General features: G+C 42.1%; 3 protein-coding genes across 3 annotated transcripts; 2 read left to right on the top strand and 1 right to left on the bottom strand.

Moving 5' to 3' along the window:
- The first annotated feature begins 1,084 nt into the window (after positions 1–1,084).
- On the top strand, positions 1,085–3,516 carry LOC111384542. Its single transcript, XM_023008829.1, has 4 exons — positions 1,085–2,006; positions 2,528–2,670; positions 2,836–3,110; positions 3,264–3,516. The coding sequence occupies exons 1-4, from the start codon at positions 1,085–1,087 to the stop codon at positions 3,514–3,516; spliced, it is 1,593 nt and encodes a 530-aa protein (XP_022864597.1).
- A 9,810-nt stretch (positions 3,517–13,326) lies between these two features.
- Positions 13,327–14,679, bottom strand: LOC111384541. Its single transcript, XM_023008827.1, has 2 exons — positions 13,663–14,679; positions 13,327–13,563 (listed from the first exon to the last, which is right to left on the bottom strand). The coding sequence occupies exons 1-2, from the start codon at positions 14,677–14,679 to the stop codon at positions 13,327–13,329; spliced, it is 1,254 nt and encodes a 417-aa protein (XP_022864595.1).
- Positions 14,680–20,004: 5,325 nt separating this feature from the next.
- On the top strand, positions 20,005–21,188 carry LOC111384546 (germin-like protein 5-1). The gene is made up of 2 exons (XM_023008835.1): positions 20,005–20,281; positions 20,479–21,188. Exons 1-2 carry the CDS (start codon positions 20,173–20,175, stop codon positions 21,015–21,017), a joined length of 648 nt encoding a protein of 215 aa, XP_022864603.1. The 5' UTR covers positions 20,005–20,172; the 3' UTR covers positions 21,018–21,188.
- The last annotated feature ends 3,529 nt before the right edge of the window (positions 21,189–24,717 follow it).

The following is a 24,717-nucleotide window of genomic DNA, read 5'->3' as shown; positions in this document are numbered from 1 at the left end:
AGGCAACAACAGACACATCAGCCTTAGATAAGACTGCAGCCTCCACCTCCGATGCCCAAGCGACCAGAAGAAAGGCATGAAAATGTCCTCCATGTTGCTCCGCCTAGAAATAGGCGCTAGAGGAGGGAGGAAGAGGCTAGGAACCGTCCTGAAATATCTCACCAACAACCACGGCAAGAGGCCGAGGAATATGATTCAGATGAACAGCAGAGGTCCTGTGACTTGGACGATGACGATGAGAATCTGCCGTTCTCAAGGGAACTAAGAAATGCCCAGGTTCCAAGTCACTATGTAATGCCAAAGATACCAAAGTATGATGAAAGAGGCAACCTGGAGAAGCACCTAAATTCTTATAAAACCCACATGAGCCTAAGGGGGGCCACCCCAGCTATGAAGTGCAGAGCTTTCCATTCAACACTTAGTGGAGCGGCTGAAATATGGTATAGCAGGTTGCCACCGGGGAGCATAAGAAGCTGGCCCGAGTTCAAGACAACATTCTTGAAGAGGTTCGCGGTAAGCAAAGAAGGAGAGGCCCCCATCTAGCGTCTCCAAGACATGAGACAAGCACATGTGGAATCCCTAAAGAGCTTTCTATCTCACTTCACAGACGAAATGATGTATTACGTGCAAGTCACCGACCGTGAGGCACTATCTGCTTTAAGGGGAGGCCTGAACATGAATACCTTATTCTGGAGGAACGTGCAAAATCAAGGTCCCACCACCTATGATGCCCTACTCGAGATGATGAGACGGGAAATCATCAATGAAGAATTGATTGAGCATAGGAACAAGGCAGGTAGAGGCCTCCCACCTCCTCAGAGGCAGCGTGCTAGAGGGCCGACTTCCCCCCTGATGGACTACCAAATGAACCAGGCTGGAAATGAGAGTTCTGGCCAAGCATTTGCCACCACCACTTTGAACGCGGTTCCTACCTTGGCATTTGAGGATATCAACCCAATCACTAACACCCATCAGATGGAAACCCCCCAAGGATCCCGTAGAGGGAGAGGTCGAGACCGGGGTTAGGGACCTAGAAATAGGTCGAATCAGAATCCGCCAGGATACTGTGTACACCACAGGTCCTATGGACACGACACAACAGATTGCCGAGACTTTGCGCACCGCTCCAGGGCGGAACCCCCCAGGCACAAAAATGAATCGCCCCAAACAAACAGGCCCCCGCCCATGCACGACAACCAAAGTGGGCGCGAAGAGGTTGTCCCTCGTCAAAGGGATGTTTTTCCCACGACGAAGGGAGCGTGATACAGAGAGGCTCAGGGAAGGGCACAGGCACCAAAGAAATCGACAAGTCCAGAATGAAGCTCCTATGCACGAGATAGATACCATATTTAGAGGCCCGTATGTTGGTGGTGAAACACGAAACGCCAAAAGGAATTACGCCCGGGAGGCTAAACACCCCCCTTTGACAAGTTACATTGTGGATAGCAACTCCCGGAGGAACCAAGTTCCACCTATTATCTTCACTCAGGAAGACGCCGAAGGAGTTCACTTCCCCCATTGCGATGCACTTGTTGTGAGGGTCGTCATAGCCCGAAATGGGCTCAAGCGAATGTTAGTTGACAACGGTAGTTCTGTCAACATTCTATTCCAATCCGCGTTTGACAAGATGATATTGGATCATCAGTTGACACCCACCACGACTCCTCTGTATGGATTCACAGGAGATAGCATCACTCCAAGGGAAAAGATAACGCTTGCATTGGAGATGAGAGAGTCTCCCCAAGCTACAATAAACTTCATGGAGTTCCTCATTGTCGACAGTCGATCGCCTTACCATGGAGTATTAAGTAGGCTATCCCTAAAAGAATTGGAAACAGTCACCTCTATCCACCACCTATGCATGAAATTTTCGACGAAAAATGGGGTAGAAACGGTGAGAGGTGACCAAAGAGGGCCGGGAGAGTGCTATCTAAGCTCCATCAAAAAGGTAGAACCCCGGGACGTCCATGTAATCATAGCCAATATAGTCATGGCTGACGTCCCAGGTTTCACGGGGTGCCTTTCTTCTTGGCACAGAAAGGGACACCGTGCGGCAGTAGTCTGCTCCGCTAGACTACCTTCCGCCTTTTCTCGGTCGCGTCGGGACGAAAGAAAATTTGATTGCAATTTTGTAGAAAGCTTACAATTGAGAATTTGAATACATTGAAAGTAAATTGAACATTGATTGCTGAAAACTGAACATTACAATTGATGAAAGCAGAAAATTACAAATGCTGGTGCAGGGGGCGGACACCAGTGAGCTTGAAAGATTTTTGAATGACTAATACCCCCTATAATAGCATTCTGAACAAAAACCCAAGTGACGGGAGTAGACGTTTAAAAGACGAGGAATCATACTAATCTTTTACCAATATCAGAGCTATTTTACAATTAAAATAACTATTACAATGAAACGAAAATTACAACTCAAACTTGAAGTAATATTTACAATGTGCGGCCGAAGTTGGGCAAACTGCGGCTGCGATAGTGTCAAGGGGCTAAGTAAAGCTGCGGTCCTTGACACCAGGTGATGCTCCCACTGAACCAGAAGATATCGATATGATAGATGCACTACCCAATCCAGAGGTCTTGGTCATTGACGAGATCGATCCCCGCATAATTGAACACGAACCTCAAGCATCCCCAGTCGAGGAACTTGAGAACTTCTCGGTGAACCCCCGAGACCCATCCAAGATGCTGAGAGTAGGCAAGGGCTTATCCAACACTCTGAAGGAAAAGATTAAAGATTTCCTAAGTAAGAACCTTGATGTCTTTGCTTGGAAGCGTGAGGACATAGTAGGCATAGACCCCAAGGTCAGTTGCCACCACCTGAAGGTCGATCCTAAGGTTGCCCCACACAGGCAGAAAAGGAGAGCCCTCAATCCTGAAAGGTACGAGGCTCTAAAGGAAGAGGTTCAGAAGCTCATCCAAAACGGCTTTATCAGGGAAGCTACCTGTCCTAGGTGGGTCTCCAACCTGGTTTTGGTAAAGAAACACAATGACAAGTGGAGGTTGTGCATTGATTTCACTAACCTCAACAGAGTTTGCCCGAAAGACAGCTTTCCTCTCCCAAGGATTGACCAACTAGTAGACTCCACGGTTGGGCACAAGTTGTTGAGCTTCATGGACGCATACTTCGGCTACAACCAAATACCCATGCTCCCGATCGATGAGGAGCACACTTCTTTCATCACAGATCGAGGCCTCTATTGTTATAGGATGATGCCCTTCGGGTTGAAAAATGCCGGAACAACTTATCAAAGGCTCGTCAACAAAATGTTTATGGACCTCATCGGCAAGACGATGGAGGTATACGCGGATGACATGTTGGTAAAAAGTCTGGAGGCTAAGGACCACATAACGCATCTCAACAGCACATTCCAGATCTTGAGAAGATATAGGATGAGGCTCAACCCCCTCAAGTGCGCCTTTGGAGTGGCTTCCGGCAAATTCTTGGGATACATGGTCAATCAACGCGGAATTGAAGCCAACCTGGAGAAGATTGAGGCCTTATAAAAGATGAGGTCTCCCCAAAATCCAAAGGACGTGCAAAGTTTGACTGGGCGGGTAGCCGCACTTAGCCGCTTCGTCTCCAAAGTTATAGAGAAATGCCTCATGTTTTTCAAAGTGTTGAAAGTTGGGAAGAAGTTCCAATGGAATGAGGAATGTGAAGAGGCCTTCCAAGGCCTGAAAAGGCACCTGGGGCAGGCCCCCCACGTCTCCAAATCGAAGCCTGGAGAAATCCTACAACTATACCTGGCCGTCTCAAATGAGGCCATCAGTTCGGTTCTGACTCGAGAAGAGGGAACCACCCAACTTCCAGTTTACTATACAAGTAAAGCACTCCTATCGTCGGAAACCCGTTACCCCGATATGGAGAAGCTCGCTTTGGCCTTGATCACGGCTTCCAGGAAACTAAGACCCTACTTCCAAGCTCACACCATCCACGTGCTGACAAACTTTCCCGTAAGGCAAGTGCTCTAAAAGCCTGATGTCTCAGGAAGATTATTGAAGTGGGCAGTGGAGCTAAGCGAATTTGACCTCGTGTTCAAGGCTAGGGCAGCCATCAAGGGTCAGGCCTTGGCTGACTTTGTGGCAAAATTCACCAACTTACCCGACATAGATGAAATCATGGAACCTGTCAAGCCCCCTACATGGAATTTATTCGTGGATGGGTCGACTGGAGACGCCGGCTCAGGTGCTGGAGTGGTCCTCATCAGCCCTGAAGGTCACAAGCTAAACTCGGTAATAAGGTTCGGGTTCAAGGCCACAAACAATGTAGCAGAATACAAGGCACTACTTGCAGGCCTCAGACTGGCCAAGGAAATGCAAGTAAAGAGGCTCCTCATAAGCAGTGACTCCCAGCTTGTTGTTAGCCAAGTGAATGGTAACTTCTTAGCCAAGGACAAAACAATGGCCTTATACCTGAAAATGGTGATGGACCTCATCCCATCCTTTGAAAAATTCGAACTAACCTAGATCCCCAGTATAAAAAATTCTCATGCGGATGCACTCTCCAAGCTCGCTAATAGCAAGGATTCAGAACTACTCACGGTAGTACCTATAGAGCACCTCTCCCTACCATTGATCGAGGCCCCCAATGTCATGTGGGTCGCTGGGACCCCTACTGGATGCAGTCGATTGTAGCATACCTTAAAGACCAGGTACTTCCCACTGACAAGCTTGAGGCCTACAAGCTAAGGAGGAGGTCAGCCCACTTCCTCTTCATTGATGATGTTCTCTATAAGAGAAGCTTTTCCTCTCCACTCTTACGGTGCGTCGGAGGAGAATAGGCTAATTACATATTAAGAGAAGTCCATGAGGGCGTGTGCGGCAATCACTCTGGAGGTCTATCTTTAGCATAAAAAATATTGAGGCAGGGGTACTACTGGCCTACCCTGAAAAGGGACACCCTCCAGTTTGTACGAAAGTGTGACAAATGCCAACGATTCTCTTCGGTACAAAGACAACCATCACAGGATTTGACTGTGGTCTCCAGCCCTTGGCCTTTCTCGAAGTGGGGTGTGGACCTCATAGGTCCTCTACCTAAAGGTAGAGGAGGTGCAAGCTTTGCAGTTATGGCCATCGATTACTTTACAAAATGGGTTGAGGCCGAACCACTGGCAAAAATTACAGAAGCAAACACTTCCAAGTTCTTATGGAAGAATATTATATGCCGGTTCAGGATTCCCTACTCGATTGTCTCATACAATGGTAGACAATTCGACAACAAGAAGGTCAGAGAACTATGCGAGGAACTTGACATCAAGAAGCATTTCTCCACACCTCACCACCCACAAGCAAATGGCCAAGTTGAGGTTGTCAACAAAACAATCAAACATATCCTAAAAAGGAAGCTTGATGTGTCGAAGGGGGCCTAAGTGGATGAGCTGCCACAAGTACTTTGGGCGATCCGAACCACCACGAGGACCCCAACTGGGGAAACACTCTTCCTCATGGCATTTGGAACTGATGCAATGAGCCCCGTTGAGGTCGGACTACTGTCTCCAAGACGTCTGCATTTTAGTGAGATGACAAATGACAAGCTTAGGAGGTACGACCTCGATTTCATTGAAGAAAGAAGAGATGAATCCCAGTTGAAGCTCGGTACATATCAAAGGAAGATGACGAGGTACTTCAACTTAAAGGTCAAGAAGAGATCATTACAAATCAACGACTTGGTCCTTAGAAGAGTTTTCCTTTCCTCAAAGGAACTTGGTTCTAGTTCCTTGGGTCCGAACTGGGAAGGCCCATATAAAATTAAAGAAGAGATTTGGCCTGAGACTTATTGAATTGAAGACATGAACGGCAAGGCCCAACCCCGTCCATGGAACATCGAGCACCTCAGAATCTATTACCAACGAATGTACAACCACGTTGGAGGACCTTTCCCAGCTCCTGTAACATTTCTATGGTTCAATAAAATTATATGATTAAATTAACGTGTCGCATTCCGACCTCACCTCGAAGGAGAGGCAAGCGTCCGTTTCTAGGCCACCTCACTTGAACTCCGAGGTTCATGCACATGCCTCCCTGTTGACGGGGCTGAACGTCAAGGGATAAGCCTCAACATGACTGCACCATCCACCATGTTGGGAAGCGTCGTCACCTTGGAGGAGAGGCAAGCGTCCGTTTCTGGGCCACCTCGCTTGAACTCCGAGGTACATGCACATGCCTCCCTTTTGACGGGGCTGAACGTCAAGGGAGAAGCCTCAACATGACTGCACCATCCACCATGTTGGGAAGCGTCGTCACTTCGGAGGAGAGGCAAGTATCCGTTTCTGGGCCACCTCGCTTGAACTCCGAGGTGCATGCACATGCCTTCCTTTTGACGAGGCTGAATGTCAAGGGAGAAGCCTCAACATGGCTGCACCATCCACTATGTTGGGAAGCGTCGTCACCTCGAAGGAGAGGCAAGCGTCCGTTTCTAGGCCACCTCGCTTGAACTCCGAGGTGCATGCACATGCCTACTTTCTGACGAGGGTGAACGTCAAGGGAGAAGCCTCAACATGGCTGCACCATCCACCATGTTGAGAAGCGTCGTAACCTCAGAGGAGAGGCAAGCGTCCGTTTCTGGGCCACCTCGCTTCAAATCCGAGGCTCTTACACGAATCAGAATAAAATTTCAAGTTCGGCTGCAACGATTTATTCTTAAAACCTCCTCAGGTTATGGCTATTAAGCTTGAGTACAATTCATTTGCTTAAATCCAATATTGATCATAACTTTCATGCGATTTATTTGTTAAAGTGATTGGAGTTAGGATACCCAATTAAAGTTGTTTAGTTCTTCAGTCAATATTGTGATCAATTACTTAGCAAGGCCAACACGCTTCAAAGAAATGAACAACATTAAATGAAAGAGATATTATATTAATTTTCAATGGAAAATACAAAGGAGGGCCTGAGGCCAGTACATCATCAATGACTGAAAAGAAAACTATCCTAAGCCTGGGAGGGTGATGGAGGCACTTCAGCAGCTGGGACTTCCGCAGCTTGAGCGTCAGAAATTGCTTCTCCTGCCTCTGCTGCTCTATCTCCCACCGCCTCACCGGCTGGGGTTTGAGGCACCTCATCCACAAACTCTGACCTGAGTTGCGACAGGTCCTGAGTTGGGTACAACTCCTTAGCCCGCTCCATCACCTCGGCGTAAGCAAAGTTCCTCCAGTAGGTGCTGAAGCTCTGGTACTCTGCAGTGTTGTGGAAATTGGCAATATAGTCCTTCACTACCTTCTCCCTTGCATTTTGGGCTTCCTCCCTAACATGGGTTGCATCATCGACATACCACTTAATTTGGCCCTCGATGAACTTGTACGCATCTTGGGCCCCTGCCAGCTCCAGGTTAGCCTTCTCCAAGGCTTCAACTGTCACCCTTTGGTGGTCATTGGAATCCTCCACCTTCTTTGTCAATGAGGCTACCTCGCACTGGGACTCATGCACCTCCCTCTTCAACGCCTCTATCTGAGCTAAGGAAGACTTTAGCTTGGCCGATTCTTCAAGTTTTTGGGCCCTGGCATCTTCAGCTTCAGCCCTAGCTGCCTTCAGCTCCTCTGCAAGGGATGCAGCCTTCTTCTCAGAGGACAGGGTCCTCATCTGCAAGTCAGTAAGAGCCTCCCTGTACTCCAGTGCGAGACCAAAGGTCCTAACACTTTGGCTCACAAGAGCCCTGGTCAAATCCGTCGCATCACAGGAGGAGACGTGCGGCTGCCACCGATCCATCCAGAATCTTAAAAACTTTCTGTGGCGTTTCGAATCTCAGGTGGCAGGGCCTCCACCAAAGCTAGGGCCAGAGGCTCCTCCCTGCCGGCAAAGAAGCTCGGAGAATTGCCTTGTACTCAAACAGGTTTCTCTTTGACAGCCTTCCTTGCAGCCTCTTCTCTCACCTCATCAGCCTCTGCACGCCTGACCATTTCAATCTTAATCGCTTTCGAGGCGGCTTCCAGTAGCTTCGGCGGTCCGGCTTCTTTGCCTTGGGACACAGAACTCTCAAATTTCCCAGACGAGCTGGAGATGTGCACGAGTTTCCTTTTCTTCGGCTCCTCAGGGACTTTCTCCTTCCCCTGAGGCTCCTTGGCCTTCTCTGGCCTCTGGGGGGTCTCCTCTTCGAAAGCCCGCGAGGTGCTGTCCTTGGAGAATCGTTCAACTCTGTCTCGAACCTCCTTGGCACCACTTGACCCCGGCTTCAGGGGCCTCGCCTTCACAGTGGAAGTTGCCCTCAGTATGTACGCCATGTCAGGAGCTGGGTACTCCTTCCTCTTGAACTTATCTATTGAACACAGTGCGTCAGTACCAAAATGAAAACACAAAAAATATGCAAGTGTGAAAGCTTCATACCCTTGGAGGCCATCAGTTCGAAGTCCAGGAAATAGCGACTTCTGTCGATGAGGTGGTCGAAGTGGCGAAACTTTAGAGGTCTCTTGTAAATATCCTCTATCACTTCAAACTCTTCCCAGCTCAGCTCGAACCTTGTACTGCAATCTGCAAACGAGGCATCAATAGTTAGACAAAATTAAAGCTAAAAAATGAATGCAAAGTACTAGGGTGGGAGACTCACGAGCTTCGTAGTACTGGGTTGGTACTGTGAAAGACAGGACTTTGTCTCCCTCCACTGCCTTCCATTTGCCCCTAACCCAGAAACACGACTCCTTCCACCCCTTTATGGAAGAAGGCAGCCCCACCACAAAAGGTGCATGAAAGAGGGTCATAAAAACGTATTATCCCTTGGACTCAGAGTCAAGTAATACCATCCCTTGGACTTCTTACCTATTATCCTATGCTGAAAGAGGGTCATAAAAACGTGAAGAGGCATATCCTCCCCAAGCGACACTTCCTTCCACAGAAAGTACGAGCCGACCAACTGGCTCTACCCATTTGGCAGAACCTGGGTCGGCGACAACATGAAGTTCCTTAGCACAGCCCTGAAGAAGGGGTGCAGAGGAAGACGCATACCTGCCTTAAATAAATATTCGCTCACTGCCACGCACCCCGGCCTCGAATAACAGGCTCGCTCATAGGCCTCGGGGACTAGCATCTCCACATAATGAGGTACACAGTACCTCTCCCTTATCTCCCCCAACCTCTTCGATGTCATATTCGAAGGGACTCTAGACGCCCCCCACTCTACATTGTAATCTACCTCCTTCTCGGTCATAGCAATCTGTTCAACCTCGGAGTTCCCCCTATAACTAGACCCCCGACCAAACAATGCGACAGTGACCAACTCCCTACCTGAAGTCGACTCCATCTCAGAAAGCAACTAAGAACACAATAAGAGGATTTTCTGTGAAAAATACCTACTAAAAAACTACGCGAACACAGTTGCCGGAAAAGCAGTGGATGGAATTGTCTCAACGCCAGAATGCCTAAGCTCTAAGAGGAAAAATCAGATTGCGAGTGCTGAAAAATTCTAAAAATGGGAGTTCTCACCTTTTATAAAGGATCCAGACGAACTCCTACCCGTCAGATCGAATCTCATTCAATCTGAACCCTTCAATTTAAATCAAATCCGAGGCGTAGAATTCAAACAGTTTTTTAAACCTACGCCTCAGATTTAAGCGTGTCCTCCACGCATCTCATCCAACGCGTCTGCTTCTAAAAGCTCCAGCTGTTCTAATAATTATGATTTTAATTTGACGACGGCAGGTACTTTGGAAGTCGCAATGGTTCAGCCAGTTTTCCTCGAAAACATGCGCAAAACATCAAATCATTGGCACAACAGTCGAGACACAATTATTGTCAATAAACCTCAGCTTCATCTCCAACGTTCAGCCGTCAAGCTTCGCAGGTTCGGTTCGGCTTCATCTCCAACATTCAGACATCAAGCCTCGCAGGTTCGGTTCCCTAACCACCTCAGCTTCATTTCCAACATTCAGCCATCAAGTCTTGCAAGTTCGGTTCCCCAACCACCTCGGCTTCATCTCCAACATTCAGCCATCAAACTTCGTAGGTTTGGTTTCCTAACCACCTCGGCATAATCCTCGGCTTTTTCATCATTCACCCACAACAACACATTCCTAACTCCAACCATGATATAAATATCTATACTTGGACTTGGGGGACTATTATTCGGGTTATAAAATTATTTCAATCTTTACCCAACCCACTGGCTTTACTTCCTTAAAGTCTACGCATTACATAAATAAATGACTATATTTGGACTTGGGGGACTATTGTTGCATGTTGTCATACTTGGCCAACCGACGTGGGCCTATGGCCCACTGAATCCGAACCACGTGGCACTCTAGCCAAAGTGGGCTAAATGGTCGACGCCCTTTATGCCGAGGCCCATATGCCGAAGCTAGTGAAACTAACCGAGCCTCATCTGTCGAGGCCTGTGAAGATTGCTGAAGCCCTATAGCGGAAGTACTACGTGTCTGGCAGAAGCCTTGGATCTGAAGCAGAAGCCTTCGAACCATGAAGGGACGTTTTCCATGGTCACATCTCCCAAGAGATCTCCTACATAAGGATCTGGTTAGAATGATTGATGGAACGTTTGTCATAAGTACATATGTTAGGTCTTATCACTAGCATGGGGGCTCTGCACAAGCAATAAATGCGCAGTAAGCTAGCTAGTCAAGAGTGATACCAAGGATTGGAAGTTTGAATTAAGAAGATGAGGCCATGTGTCACCTCATCTAAGGGCTGTCATTTCACATGTAACACTATAAATACTTCTCTTGTATAACATCGAAAGGCTAATGCAAGAATCAATACAAAAAATCACATTTTACTCTCTTATTATCTTTACAGTATAATACGAGTTCACACACATTTACATTCACTTTCATGAGCACCGATTGGTAATTATTGTACAATCGGATTAAGAATGTTCTGTCAGCTTCCGAACGTTCTTGTCTCGCGTCGTTGAGCTGCTCCCACGTCCTTGATTCGTTCGTTCTAGACCGTCCACGTGTCTTAGCGTGTAGGACCTTCGCTCACGTGTGCGTGGGTGGGTCCGACATCTGTTGGCAACATTTTTTGGTGTCAACAATATCCATACCTTATGAGCTTGAAGGCTAATGCTCGAGCTCCTTGACGGTTTCCACATATTCCTTCATGAACTTCTTCTAGGGCCTAGGATGATTCGGAAGGTCTAAGGCATCTGAGGTATGGAAGTGTGAGGCTCCTGAGAAATAAAACTTCTTCAATCATGCAATACCTTGGAGCTTTGGACCGGATGCTTCTTGCTGCTCGAGGATCTTCTAGAAGATTGCCATGTTTTATGAAGTCCACTATTGGGTCCATCCATGATGGCTCATTATCAATATCCATGACGTCTACGGTCTGATTAACGCTTGGCTCGGTTACAATTCTAACGTGGACTGTCTTATCAAGCCCATCTGTTCCCATGAACACCAATCTTGACAAGGCATCGGCCTTACAATTCTTAGCCCGGGTAATTTTCACAATTTCACAACTCTTGAATTTTCTCTGGAGATCATGTACTTTCAAACAGTATAAGCTCATCTTCTCGTCCTTCTTATTGAACGTCCCTTTAATTTGTCCAACCACCAACTGGGAATCACTGTAAATTTTGATATTTTCAAGCTCGAGATTGATGGCGAGTTCCATGGCTATGATGACGGCCTCATACTCTGCTTCATTATTGGTCGCTTCAAATTCGAACCTGAGTGCACACTGAATGTTTATGAGCATGTTCGGGCTTATGATTATGACCCCTGCACCCGAGCCCGAGGAGTTTGATGCTCCATCTATGAAAATTTGTCACATGCCTGTGGTCTAGCTCGAGCTACCATCTAGCCCCTGAGGCCTTGGGGTGAGTTCTACAATGAAGTCTGCTAAGGCCTGAGCTTTGATAGAAGGACGGGGCTTGAATTCTATGTCAAATTCTCCAAGTTCAATTGCCCACCTCAGCAGTCTTCCTAAAACGTCTGGTTTCTGAAGAATGTGTTTTAGAAGCCGATTGGTGAGCACTACAATAGGATGTGACTGAAAATATTGCCGAAGTTTTCGTGCTACCACTATCAGTGCAAGGGCAAGTTGTTCTGCCAAAGTGTATCTTGTTTCTGCATCAAGTAGGACTTTGCTTACGTAATTAATGGGTTGTTGGGCCCTGTTAACCTTTTTCACCAAGACACCACTCACTGCATTCTGAGATACGGCTAAGTATAAATAAAGAGTATCCCCAGGCTCGGGTTTAGTGAAGATAGGAGGAGACTCCAATGTCTATTTGAGCTCTTGAAAAGCCTTCTCGCAATCCTCATTCCATTCAAAGCAATGATTACCCCTGAGGGCTTTGAAGAAGGGGAAGCACCTGTCTGCTGCTCGGGACATGAACCTGTTTAAGGCGGCTACTCTGCCTGTCAACTTTTGAACTTTTTTCTTGGTCTTTGGTGATTCCATTGCTGCCAAAGCCTGAATCTTGTCAGGGTTGGCCTCAATCCCTCGATGAGTGATCATGAAACCCAGAAACTTTCCCGAAACTACACCGAATACACACTTCTTTGGGTTGAGCTTCATCTTATATTTTCGTAGGGTGACGAACACTTCCTTCAGGTCGGATATGTGTTCCTCTACCTTCTTACTCTTTACAACCATGTCGTCTACATAAGCCTCGATGTTCTTACCTATCAAATTTGCAAAGACTTTGTTGACGAGCCTCTGATATGTCGCCCCAGCATTTTTCAACCCAAATGGCATCACTCTATAGCAATATATGGCTGAATCAGCCATGAATGAAGTCTTCTCTTGGTCTTCCTTAGCCATGAGAATTTGATGATACCCTGAGAATGCATCTAAGAAGCTGTACAGCTTATGTCCGGATGTGCTATCCACAAGATTGTCAATCCTAGGTAGCGGGTAGCTGTCTTTCGGGTACGCCTTATTAAGGTCTGTGAAGTCAATGCAGACCCTCCATTTACCACTGGCCTTTTTCACTAGAACAACATTAGCGAGCCAATCGGGGTATTGGACTTCCCTTATGAACCCCGCTCTCACCAATTTGCCGATTTCTTCTTGAATGACCACACGTCTTTCCGGCGCAAACTGCCTCTTCCTCTGCTTAACAGGTTTGGCCCCTGGGCTGATATTGAGTTTATGGACAGTGACTTCTGGGTCTATCTCGGGCATATCCTCTACCTTCCATGCAAAAACATCGATGTTTCGGGTCAGACAATCGATGATTCCCTCCCGAAGGTCAACCCGGAGATCCTGACCAATAGTGACGGCTTTCCCATGCTCGAGCTCAACCACCTCTAATTCCTCAACGGGGGCCAATCCGTCCCTTGGCTCGAGCTCAAGGTTTGAAAGTTGCATGACGTCTGTACTCATTCCTCGGATGCTGGTAACATAGCACTGTCTGGCAGCCATTTAGTTTCCTCTAACTACTCCGATGCCATGACCTGTGGGGAACTTCATGGCAAGGTGGAATGTTGATACAATAGCCTGGATCTTGTTCAGTAGGGGTCTTCCCAGAATGATGTTATAGGCCATTGGGGTGTTAACCACTTGGAATGGCGTGATCTCCGTTACTTGTGTATTACCAGATCCTAATGTAAGCGGGAGCTCGACGATGCCCTCAGGGATAATGACTCCACCACCAAATCCCTATAGGGGAGTCTTTACTGCTTTGAGCTGTTTTGGAGAGATCCCTATTTTGGCGAAAGCCTCCTGCGACAGTATGTTCGTTGCACTCCCATTATCAACCAGAATCCTCCTTACTTCGAAGTTAGCCACAACCGCCGAGACGACCAAGGCATCGTCATGAGGATATGATATTCCTTCCAAATCTCTTGCTCCGAAAGTGATGTCTTTGACTTCGTCACGGGATTCTCTTGGGGTATGAGCATGTTGGCGGGCATACTGCTTTCGACCACTACTTGTGTCTCCACCGGATGCTATGCCCCCAACGATAATACTAATGGTTCCGGCAGTTGGTTGAGCACTGCTTCCGACCCCAGGCTCTTTTCGATTGTCACGGTCATTCCTTGGTCGTTTATCATGACCAATGTAATTCTTTAAAAATCCTTTTTTGATAAGGGCTTCAATTTCTCGCTGTAAAGCATGACAATCCTCTATAGTATGCCCATGATCCCGATGAAATTCGCAATACTTGCTCCTATCTCTTGTGTCAAGGGGCGACTTCATCCTTGAAGGCCACTTTAATTCTTTCATATCCCTAACCTCCATCAAAATGTTTGTCTTAGAGGTGTTCAACCGAGTGAGAGGTGCTGATGGCACCTCGTTCCTGCGCTTATCCAGGGGAACCTCATGCCGGGAGACGGGATCATGTTGCCTCTTATTCTCGATCTTTTCATGAGAAGGACCAGGTCTCATTGGATTTAGTGTTTCCTTCATATTAATGTATTTTTCAGCTCGGGTGAGGAGATCGGTCACTATCTGCGGCGGGGTCTTTGATAAAGAGATCTTGAAAGCTTCATATCTTACGGCGTAAGTGAGGGCGGAGACAGCTGCTGTGATGTGAAGGTCGGGTATTTGAAGCCTTTCCTTGTTAAACCTTGTCATAAATCCTCGTAGGGTTTCAGTTGGTCCCTGGCGAAGCTGCATCAGAGAGGCTGCGGTCTTCTTGATTCGCTTGCTACTTGCAAAGAAGGATGAGAACTTATCAGCCAAATCTGAGAATGAGGCTATGGAGTTGGGCTCCAATGTTGAGAACCAATCTCTAGCAGCATTAGTCAGTGTTTGTGGAAAGGCTTTGCACATAACCTGATTCGGCGCAACTTGCAAGTTCATGACATTAGTGTATACATTGAGATGGTTGATGGGGTCGGTCGTCCCATCATACTCTTTAATACGAGGATATTTGAATTTGTCGGGCAAAGGATATGACAATATCTCTGGTGTGAATGGAGTGTTAGGGGTGAAACCTGTTGGCCCCCGAGCATTACGTTACAGGCCAGCTGTAATTCCTTCTTGAATGATCCGGGCAATTTCACCGGAATCCACGGCGATCGATCTCGAGCCCGAGGCCATATTATGAATACCCGAGGTTCCTACTCTGCCATTTGCGGGGTTTGGTGGTCGTGCTCGAGCATCGGCCATAAAATCGCCATGCTCCGCCTACGCTAGCGACGGATGTGAATTCCTTTGACTTAACAGTTGTGTGAGCGTGGCTACCTGTTGACGGACTCTTCAAAGGCTTCGATTGTGATGACCGCTGGCAGAGGTGCGGGCACTCCTGAGGATTCTTCATGAGGAGCCAGTTGATCTTTGGCAGGATGAGGGATGGGAGCGAATGAGTTTGCGAGAGGAAGATCTGATCGTGTGTTAACCATGGCTTTTCTTAGCGTTTCCCACAGACGGCGCCAATGATGCTACCAAAAATCGTACCTCTAGATTTCCCGAGCTTGATGATTCGGATTGAGCACGATCGTAATCTTTTGGTACCTGAAACAAAAGGCAACGAGGTGTGTTCTCGTCGCCCCTCTGTTGCTTAAGTCAGAAAGAGAATTATAAATGTGAGGCTATAAACTGGAGGATAATGAATAACGTACCTGAATGATGGTCCAAGGTTCTATATTTATAGAGGAAGGTAGTGTACTCCTAGTAGGATTGTGCCGGTTGGATGTTTTTATTCAATGGAATCCCATTTGTAAGGAATGTCCTACTCGTAATGGAATTGTCTGATAAGTGGTGTAAGAGTTGATATAGAGTTCTTGGGTGTTTAGGTGTTCGTTTATTAGGCACATAGGTCTAGAAAATCTATTAATGGAATATGTCCCGAGGACTTATTCTCGAGGACCATGGGGTGATGTTAATAGTCGTATGAGTTTTCTTCGAGGACTAGAAAGATCCCGAGGACATATGGCAAAAAGGTGAGTGGAGCACGTATGGAGTCCTCGGGGGAAATAGTCCTCGGGTATACCAATATTGGTATCATCATCCATCAATATAGAAGAATGTGGAATCCAACACATATTCTCAAGCATCGGAAATATCTATGCTGCTGAGATAAAAGAAAACAACAATTTTTAAAAAAAAAACAACAATTTTTAAACTAGTGTGCCTTGTCTTGCACACTTTCTTCATTCTCATATATCTCTAGAGGCATACAAATACAAAAATATATGTGCATCGGTACAATATGTGTAAAGCCAATATATCCTTTAAGTCCAATAATATAATGGTAAACCTAGAGGAAGAGAACTACCTAAGTCATATGAACGAGGTAAGTAGAAATGATTTGAGATTCTATGGTTTAACTTAATAAAGCTATGTAGTCTAGAAAAGTATGAGAAAGATTGTCTATTTTTTGCATTTGTTTCTTAAATTTTAGATGTTGTAAAGGATAATACCTAAACCAAAGTAGCAGTAACAAAAATACACAAGAGAAGTACAATGTAATTCAGATATGAGAACACTTCTACAGAAACATCTTTAACCCCAAAATAAAAGGGAAAATGCATATAGAAGGTTGAATTGATGCGATTGATACAACAAGATGAATTGTTCAAAATGATGAACTGTAAAACAGCATGATGTAAAATGGGAATTCACTAATGAGAGAAAAATCAAACTTCCAATAGGATATTGCAGCCGAAATTCTAGAAGTGAGGCCAGGAAAGTACCAAATGCCATCTGAAGGAACCCCGAAAGTTATCCAAATAAGCCCAGCTTTTTCTATAGCAAGGATGACAGAAACGTGATCATAAGTGACAATACTTGAACAACACAAGGTGAAAATTCGGAAGATCATAACACGATAGAACATACCCAAAACTGGAAAATGGACATCCCTCATAAATGCGATTACATAGAAGAAAAGAGAGGTTGACAACCCAGAGCACAAATGAGAAATATTTTGTCCTTTCAAATATCTGCAGAAACAAAAATAAATATGAGAGTATTAGAAGCATTATTTGGTATTGTGAAGAAGAACAGTAAAAGCAGACATCTAAAATTTTGAACTTAACACGATCATACTATTCTAAGCCACCAAGAATATTGCAAGCAAGATCATCAACAGTCTTTTGGCATGTATCTACACAAACACATTCTGCATGAAAAATGATAACAAGACAGCGATAATCCATCGAGTTAGAAGAAAGCGAACCTTTACCAGAAGAAAATTAGCTGAAGCAATAGCGATGATAAATGTAACTCTGCAAACAAAAATAAAGTGCCACTAAAATTACTATAGCAATCTCAAGTATAAAATATGTTTATACTTCAAAACAAAAACAAAAAAAGATGTACATACCAGGCTCCGTGTAGATATGATAAATAAGCCAAAGAAATCAAAAGCCAGACAATAACACTGATCGGTTAAATTTAAAACCCGGGTCGGTTTCCCATCGTGTCCGATTGGGTTTAATAACACTGATGCAAAAGTTCAAGACTACTTTTTATGAAAGGTTCAAAATTCATGTGCACTTTCTGAAAAGGTGAGGGACCTTGACAGAAATTTTCCCTTTGGCCCTATTTTGACCATTTCGCAATGGCTCCCGACTCCAACGAAATGTTTGCACGGACTATCCAAAATAAAAATACATCAGATTGAAAATATGTTTTTTTCTCCAAACTCATTTTTTATCCCTGTTCTCCAAAATAATCATTCTTCACAAATTTATCATAAAAAAGTCTTTTCAAAATGTAATTCAGAAAATGTAAATTAAAGGCCCGTTCGATATGACTTTTGCTTTTGTTTTTTCTTCTTGTAAGAGAGTTTTAAGAGGAAGCTACCTTAATCCTTGTTTGATCCTTATTATTTTCAAAATATATTTTTCTCTATGACCCTGTTTGATTACACTATATTTTCCATGGCACTTGGAATTCGAATTCCAACTTTCATTTTTGGCCAATTTGATTAACAAAATTTTTCAGGAAATTGACTTTCCATGATTTTCTAGGTAGAAGCCAGTAAAGCATGAAATTTCACCTTTTATTTTCCCATGAGGTAGGTTGTTTTTGGAATTCCCCCTTTTTTTTTTTTCCCCTTTTTTTTGTTTTTTTTTAATTGTTGGCAGTGTGAACAAATTTTAGGAACAATTATAAAAGAGAATGGCCCTTAAATTGACAATTTCATGTAAAACAAATTCAAACGAACATCAAAATATAGATAATTTTTGGATCTTTTTTTTTTTTTTGGTTGACAATGGAAACAAATTCGAAGAACAATGGTAAAAGTGAATATTCCTTAAATTGACAATTTTTATGAAAAACAAAGTCAAACGAACACCAAAAGACACTTTTATTTCAACATTTTCCACATAGAAAATTATACCAATCAAACACTATTAATTGACAATTTCCAGTAAAACAATTTCTAGACAATTCAATTTCCTGGAATTAATTTTATTTCCACCCAATTTCATTTTTGCAATCAAACAGACCCTATTTTTTTTTTAATCATATATTTTTCAATAAAATAATATTACATACAAACCCCATATTATTTCTAATACTATCCCTAACTTCGAACTAAACAAGATTCAGAGGGAGTTTGTTTCTCATTTTTGTAAAAATGAGAATGAAAAAATATAGCCGTTATGAGCTCCATACAAGAAATAAAAATTCAAATTTGCTGACTTGATGTGATGGAGAACGATCATATTTTTCATTTTAATGGAAAAAGAATGGAAAACAAACAGGGGCTCACTACATGAATAAGGTTCTTAAAATTGTCCCCCACCACCACGTGTGTGGGACGAGTATATTACCCTGTCAAAATTCTCCATAATGTAAGAAAATATGCGATTTCTTAGTATGATTCTTGATAATACAGATAAAAATGTACAAGATGTTTCAATTATTTTACTTCAAAATCTAGGACGAAGAAGATTTCGTGTGGACAATTTTAGAGAGGAGAAGGATGGTAGAAGATATGAGTAGAAGGAAAGGATCATACATCAGAATGATCGCTTGAATTGTATTGGATATCCCAATAATGCCAAACTATTACAATTGATTTTTTTGTAAGAACTTAACTTTTTGTCACTGTCTCATTTAAAACAACCAACGAGTCTTCGAAATAATATAAAGATTTGGTTTAGACAAAAAAATATAGCAATTCCAAAAAAAATAAAATAAACTGCACGATTGTGCCACTGTAATGTCTCAATTTTTGTTGTCTAAAACTTTCCTTTTATTTACCATTTCTAAACGATCGTTGATAAGATTTAGAAAATGATTCTCACTCAAATTATGTAGGAGTAAGGGTTGCTATATTTTTAAGTGAACGAATATGGAGTGTAGATACCTAATCAATAAAATTGAATCCATAGTTTGTGGAATTCAAGCAACAAAATTAGATTATGCTCCTCATTGGTGTTGTTTAAAATATTGATAAAAATTTAAGTCAAAATCAACAATTAATTTTAATCACGTATTTCATGAGATCTACAACTTGACAACAATAAATTTCATTGTAGCAATAATTTTTCAACCATATTTTCATCAATTTTAATAAAAATCTATTAAAATTTTGATTTTAGTCGCACTAGACAAAGGCTTAAAATACGATTTTTAACTATATCAAACCAGTCTTCCTGCCTCGAGTGTTAGAGGACTTTTGCTAAGAAACATCGTTCCATCTCAGATGCACATTCATTTGGAAATCAATAAGATTATTACACAATTTAAATGTTGATGAATTTTGATGTCAACAATAACAACATAACAAATTTAAAGTATGTTTGGTGGTGAGTTTGAAAATCAATTTTTTGACCATTAACTTGAAAAGTAGATCCTGCTTATGAATAAAATGGTCAAAAATAACGATTGACTAAATTAAATAACGATAAAAAAATTAATTTTTTAACTTGAAAAATAAGCACCAAAGGCTTAAGCAGTGACTTGACTGCTCAGAGGAGCCGCCGTTTTATCATTTTATATTTCATGTAGCAAATATTATAAACATGGGATCCAATTGGGTCACGTCACGCACGAAGGGCCCTCAGTGATTTAGTCAAAATAGCCCACTTAGAGGCCCACCCATTTGTTCCCAGCCCCCAGCACCCTAACCCTTGACAATTTTAGACAGTTCCAAGATCCTGTCTTCACCCCCACCCCCATTGACCCCCACGCGCCTCCCGGGTTTCCAAGTCTCCCTTCAGGAATTCAACTTTTCCCTCATAAATAATTAACGCGCTTAACTTTTCTCATTGTCTCCCCAGTTCCCTCTGTTTCTGTGCTTGCTCTTTCCACAATCTCATTTCATCATTAATCCCTTTTCAATAGACACGCATACTGGTGAAGATGGGCGCTTTTGGTAGAGTTATTGTAATGATGGCTATAGTAATGTTAACCAGAGTTTCTGCGGATCCAGATATGCTTCAAGATCTTTGTGTTGCTGATCTCACTTCTGGTATATGAATAAACAAAACGCCTAGATTTTTTCAAGAAAATTTACCTTCATTTCTTGAACATGTAGACTTCTAATAGTGGTTGTTTGGTTTACTTTCTTTTTCATACTCCGATTTGCCATTGACTTTTGCTTCTCCAGCTATTTTTCCAACTGTATCTGTATGGCAAATATTAATTACAAATGTCTGTATCCAACAGCTGTGAAGGTGAATGGATTTACTTGTAAGTCCAATGTCACTGCAGAGGACTTCTTCTTCGCTGGCCTAGCTAAATCCGGAGCCACCAATAACTCCATGGGATCAGTGGTTACGGCAGCTAATGTGCAGAAAATTCCGGGCCTCAACACCCTCGGCGTGTCACTTTCGCGCATCGACTATGCCCCGGGTGGCCTAAATCCGCCTCACACCCATCCGCGAGCCACTGAGATAGTTTTCGTGCTGGAAGGTGCACTGGATGTGGGATTCATCACCACAGCCAATGTCCTCTTTTCCAAGTCTATCAAAAAGGGTGAAATCTTTGTTTTCCCTAAGGGCTTAGTTCACTTCCAGAAGAACAATGGTAAGGTGGCTGCCGCCGTGATTGCAGCCTTCAACAGCCAGTTGCCGGGGACTCAATCCATTGCCGCCACATTATTTGCTGCTTCACCACCAGTGCCTGATAATGTTCTCACAAAGGCATTCCGAGTTGGTACAAAGGAAGTTGACAAAATCAAGTCCAAATTTGCACCCAAAAGTTAGAATCTTGGTACGTAAGATCGATATTCTTGGCTAATGTTTGTTGCTGATAAAAATTTAAAATTTAGGGGTAGCGTGCGTGCGTGTGTTTGTACTAGAGATTTCTTTCTTTTGTTGACAATAAAACTTGAATATTTGTAATAATCATCTGTGTGTCGTAGACATTTGTTTTAACGTTGTACTGCATTTTTCTTGAGATAACAAAAATTGCATCATAAGATGTCTTATTGTGAATGATGTGGAATTCGATCCAAAGTAAGTGTTTGGATCTATCATGACATAGCCATGTCAATAAGACACTTATCAAACTTTTATGTAGCTTATAATTCAGAAACCATTTTAAATTAAATCTTAAAAGCACACAAAAAATTATATAGTAATGACTAGATTGAAGTGACTTGTTTCTAAAGAAAAAAGAAAGACATTACAAGTTGTTATGATTTTCTAGTTATTTGATAAGAATAATGGTGCAATTAAACCAAACCAGCTTTCAACATTATTAGTAATCTTGAATCGTTTTACAATTAAGGAGTAGGTAAATTTTCAATTATTTATCTGACTACTCCAAGACCAACCTTCATAAATACTAATGTAGGACTCTTAGAGCCCTCCGGAGTATAGTCTAGTGGTGCAAAGGATAACCCCCAGGGCACATCTCCAAGTGGTAAAAGGGGAGGGTGGAAAAATCCAGCTTTGCTTGAGGTTGTCGCGTCAAGGGTTCAAATCCTGAAATATGAATTTGGCTCTTGGGTAAGTGTAAGTGTACAAGCAGCCTTCCACCCTATACTCTTGGAGGCATAACCTGCGATTTACCTCTCTCACGATACTCCAGGGTAGGGGCGGTGGGAGACCCTTAAGGTTGGGGTTCAATCTTTTTTAGTGGTGCAAAGGATAGAGTGAGGTAATCTCATGCCTTACTGACAGTTGCAGTGTGGGGAGTTTGATTCCTGAGACATAGAATTGGATTTCTTGTAGGCGCAGTGTACAGACAACTCTTGTTCCTTGACATGTTGGGACACATCCCGCGATTTACCTCCCTTGCAAAGTTCTAGGGGACAGTTAGGCAGGCTTTGCTTTTGCTTCCATTTTTTATAGATTAATTTTTTGAAAAATTTATCTTAGATTAATTTTCTCTAAAAGTCATTCGATTCAAATAACGTACTTCTTAAAAATTATTCAATGTTCAAAACACATTTTTAGTCTCGAAAGCAGTATCTGAATATTCAAAAGCCCTGTCAAACAGACTCTTGGTTTGTTTAGTAACCGTAGTAGTACCAATCTTTTTTTTTTTTTTTATCGGTAAATGTGAAATTCTATAAGTCAAAATTGATTTACAAGTACACCGGGTATACCCGGACAACCAAAGGCTCTTGATTTGTTTAGTAAATGCAGTAGTATTACCAATCTTATTTGTAAAAGAATTGATATCTAAAAATAACACTGCACCTAACCCTTCATCTAAAAGTTAATTTCCTGATTCGTTCCTTCATTAAATATCAAACAAGTCAAATTTTATAACTACGATATCTGTTTGTTCTAATACAATTTCAAACCACATCGTTTAAAACTTTAAACCGTTTCAAGAGAATACAAAAATAAGCATAAATACCTTACTCGATCCACGTTGCATAGAAAGTATGATTAGTAATGCTACCCGAAACTCAGGTTTATAGCAGTTTAAGATAATACAACCAATAATATTTGTTTTGCCACCTCAAGTCTTCTCTTTATTAGGTTGTCTCCACTCACATTTTTTATCTGCCAATCCCATAGTTGTCTGCTGCTAAGCATGGGTCTCCTATTTTTTAAGCACATGTTTTCAAATTTATTATGTTATCCTCTGTGCACAAACTTAGATAGTGTATTGGTTATGCTGTAACTAAACAAATATAATCTTGTAATTTTTGTTTTTATTTAAGTCCTTAAAGCAAAAATATAAAAATAAAAAACAAAAAATCTATACAACAATGGAATTGTATAAAGAAGAAATAAACAAATACTATTAATTCACTCTCATAAATATCGAATGAAATTGACAGAAATAACAAAAAACTCCCCGTTGTATATTTTTTAAGCAAAAACAACCAAGTCTTCTGTAACACACCTCAAGTCTAGAAACCTAAACTTAGAAGAAGTGGCGGATTCAGGAAAAAATTCAACACGGACTACTACGTATAAAAAAAAAATATTGCACGTAAAAAAATATATATTTTACTTAATTTTTTTTTAATAGACATTTGAGCTGAAGGGATGGGCTGTAGTGTGGCCCAGCCCGTCCCTGCATCCGCCCATGCTTAGAAGTGCTAGCATTTAATTATGGATAAAAAAATATAAAAACAGAAAGCTAATAAATTTATTTTTTTTAAATTTTTGTTCTTATAAATATCATTTCATATTTCATTTATGTATTGAAATCATTTCATAAAATAGTAAAACTTGTGGTGAAACTTCTGTTGGAAAAACTGACTTCCAAAAAATGAATTACATTCATTAAAGACAATAATTTGTTTAAGAATCATTTACTGTGATATTCAATAGAACAATGAAATAGTAGTGTAGTTAGATTGAGACTATTGAAATAAGTTTAATATCAAAGTACTTTATTTTGAAATAAAGTAAATAAAATATTTGCATAAATAATTAAATACACATGTTGGTTATTCCCAATCATGAATAAATTTTTAATGTTTTTCTGTCAGCACGGAGACTGGCTTCTATAAAATACTTGCACGACCCTTCGTTAATTATTACAGTAATAGCAGTTTTAATTCTATACTATTTATTAAATTTGTTATTAAATGACTGCCCCACTTCTCACTCTAGATGACCTCATCTAAGAAGATATCTAAATTGGAAGAAGTTTATTTATTTATATTTCTGTTCAACGAGTTGTTTTATAGGCAAAAGTTCTTCAGATGCTTGCCTTCTATGATATCTAAACAGTTTAAATTCAATAACCCCTACTCTGCCGGAGCACAAGATGATTTCTAATGCTACCCGAAACACGGGTTTGTTAATGGTAAGAATATGGTGAAAAAAAAAAAAAAATTAATAAAAGTGTGACAATGAATAAAACAATCAAGCAAATGACCTGTTGAAATAAAAGAAATCAAAATATTATAATTTATACATAACAAAGCACCACCTACTTCTTAGATTTAAGGAAATCGACTTTCACGAGCTTTCCTTCACATTTCTTGTTATCTGGTAAAAACATATGAAAAATAATATCGAAAAGAAAATCAGCACACATAATTTAAATGGTTCGAGAATGTGTCTGAGTTCACTGTACCGCCAAGCCAACGGACCCCTCTCCACCGCTCCATCCTAGCCCCGAATATTAAAAATAGGAACAACCTAATCAACAATCACTTTCAATACATCAACAAACGTAAAACAATAGATACGTCAAGAAACAATATTTTTCTACTTGGGGTGTGATATTATAATGTTGGACCCTGAACACATTATCTTACTGAACTTCAGGTGGCATGATAGAGTTCATAGGGTTACCCTTTAAAGTCAAACAAGAGAATACTATAACAGATTGCACTTCAAGACACTTGAAAGAATCTAATTCTTGAAACAAGAGAACACTATAATGCTGGAAGTTTATTTTTCTAAGACAAATTCCCACCAAAAAAAAAAAAAAAAAAACAAGTTGAAAAGGACAGAACAAGTCAATCGAAAAGAGAACTCGAAA

Source organism: Olea europaea, unplaced genomic scaffold (assembly GCF_002742605.1).
Source record: "Olea europaea var. sylvestris unplaced genomic scaffold, O_europaea_v1 scaffold2938, whole genome shotgun sequence".
Taxonomy (NCBI): domain Eukaryota; kingdom Viridiplantae; phylum Streptophyta; class Magnoliopsida; order Lamiales; family Oleaceae; genus Olea; species Olea europaea.
Note: the sequence above shows the minus strand (reverse complement) of the source record. Positions and strands in the feature narration are given on the sequence as shown.

Coding starts and splice junctions, on each gene's coding strand:
- LOC111384546 (XM_023008835.1), top strand. CDS start 20,173: ATGGGCGCTTTTGGTAGAGTTATTGTAATGATGGCTATAGTAATGTTA. Junction 20,282..20,478: donor TGTTGCTGATCTCACTTCTG/GTATATGAATAA, acceptor TGTATCCAACAG/CTGTGAAGGTGAATGGATTT.
- LOC111384542 (XM_023008829.1), top strand. CDS start 1,085: ATGGACACGACACAACAGATTGCCGAGACTTTGCGCACCGCTCCAGGG. Junction 2,007..2,527: donor AGTCATGGCTGACGTCCCAG/GTTTCACGGGGT, acceptor CCTTGACACCAG/GTGATGCTCCCACTGAACCA. Junction 3,111..3,263: donor GACTCCACGGTTGGGCACAA/GTTGTTGAGCTT, acceptor AACTTATCAAAG/GCTCGTCAACAAAATGTTTA.
- LOC111384541 (XM_023008827.1), bottom strand. CDS start 14,679: ATGTGCAAAGCCTTTCCACAAACACTGACTAATGCTGCTAGAGATTGG. Junction 13,564..13,662: donor TCGAAGTAAGGAGGATTCTG/GTTGATAATGGG, acceptor ACTCCCCTATAG/GGATTTGGTGGTGGAGTCAT.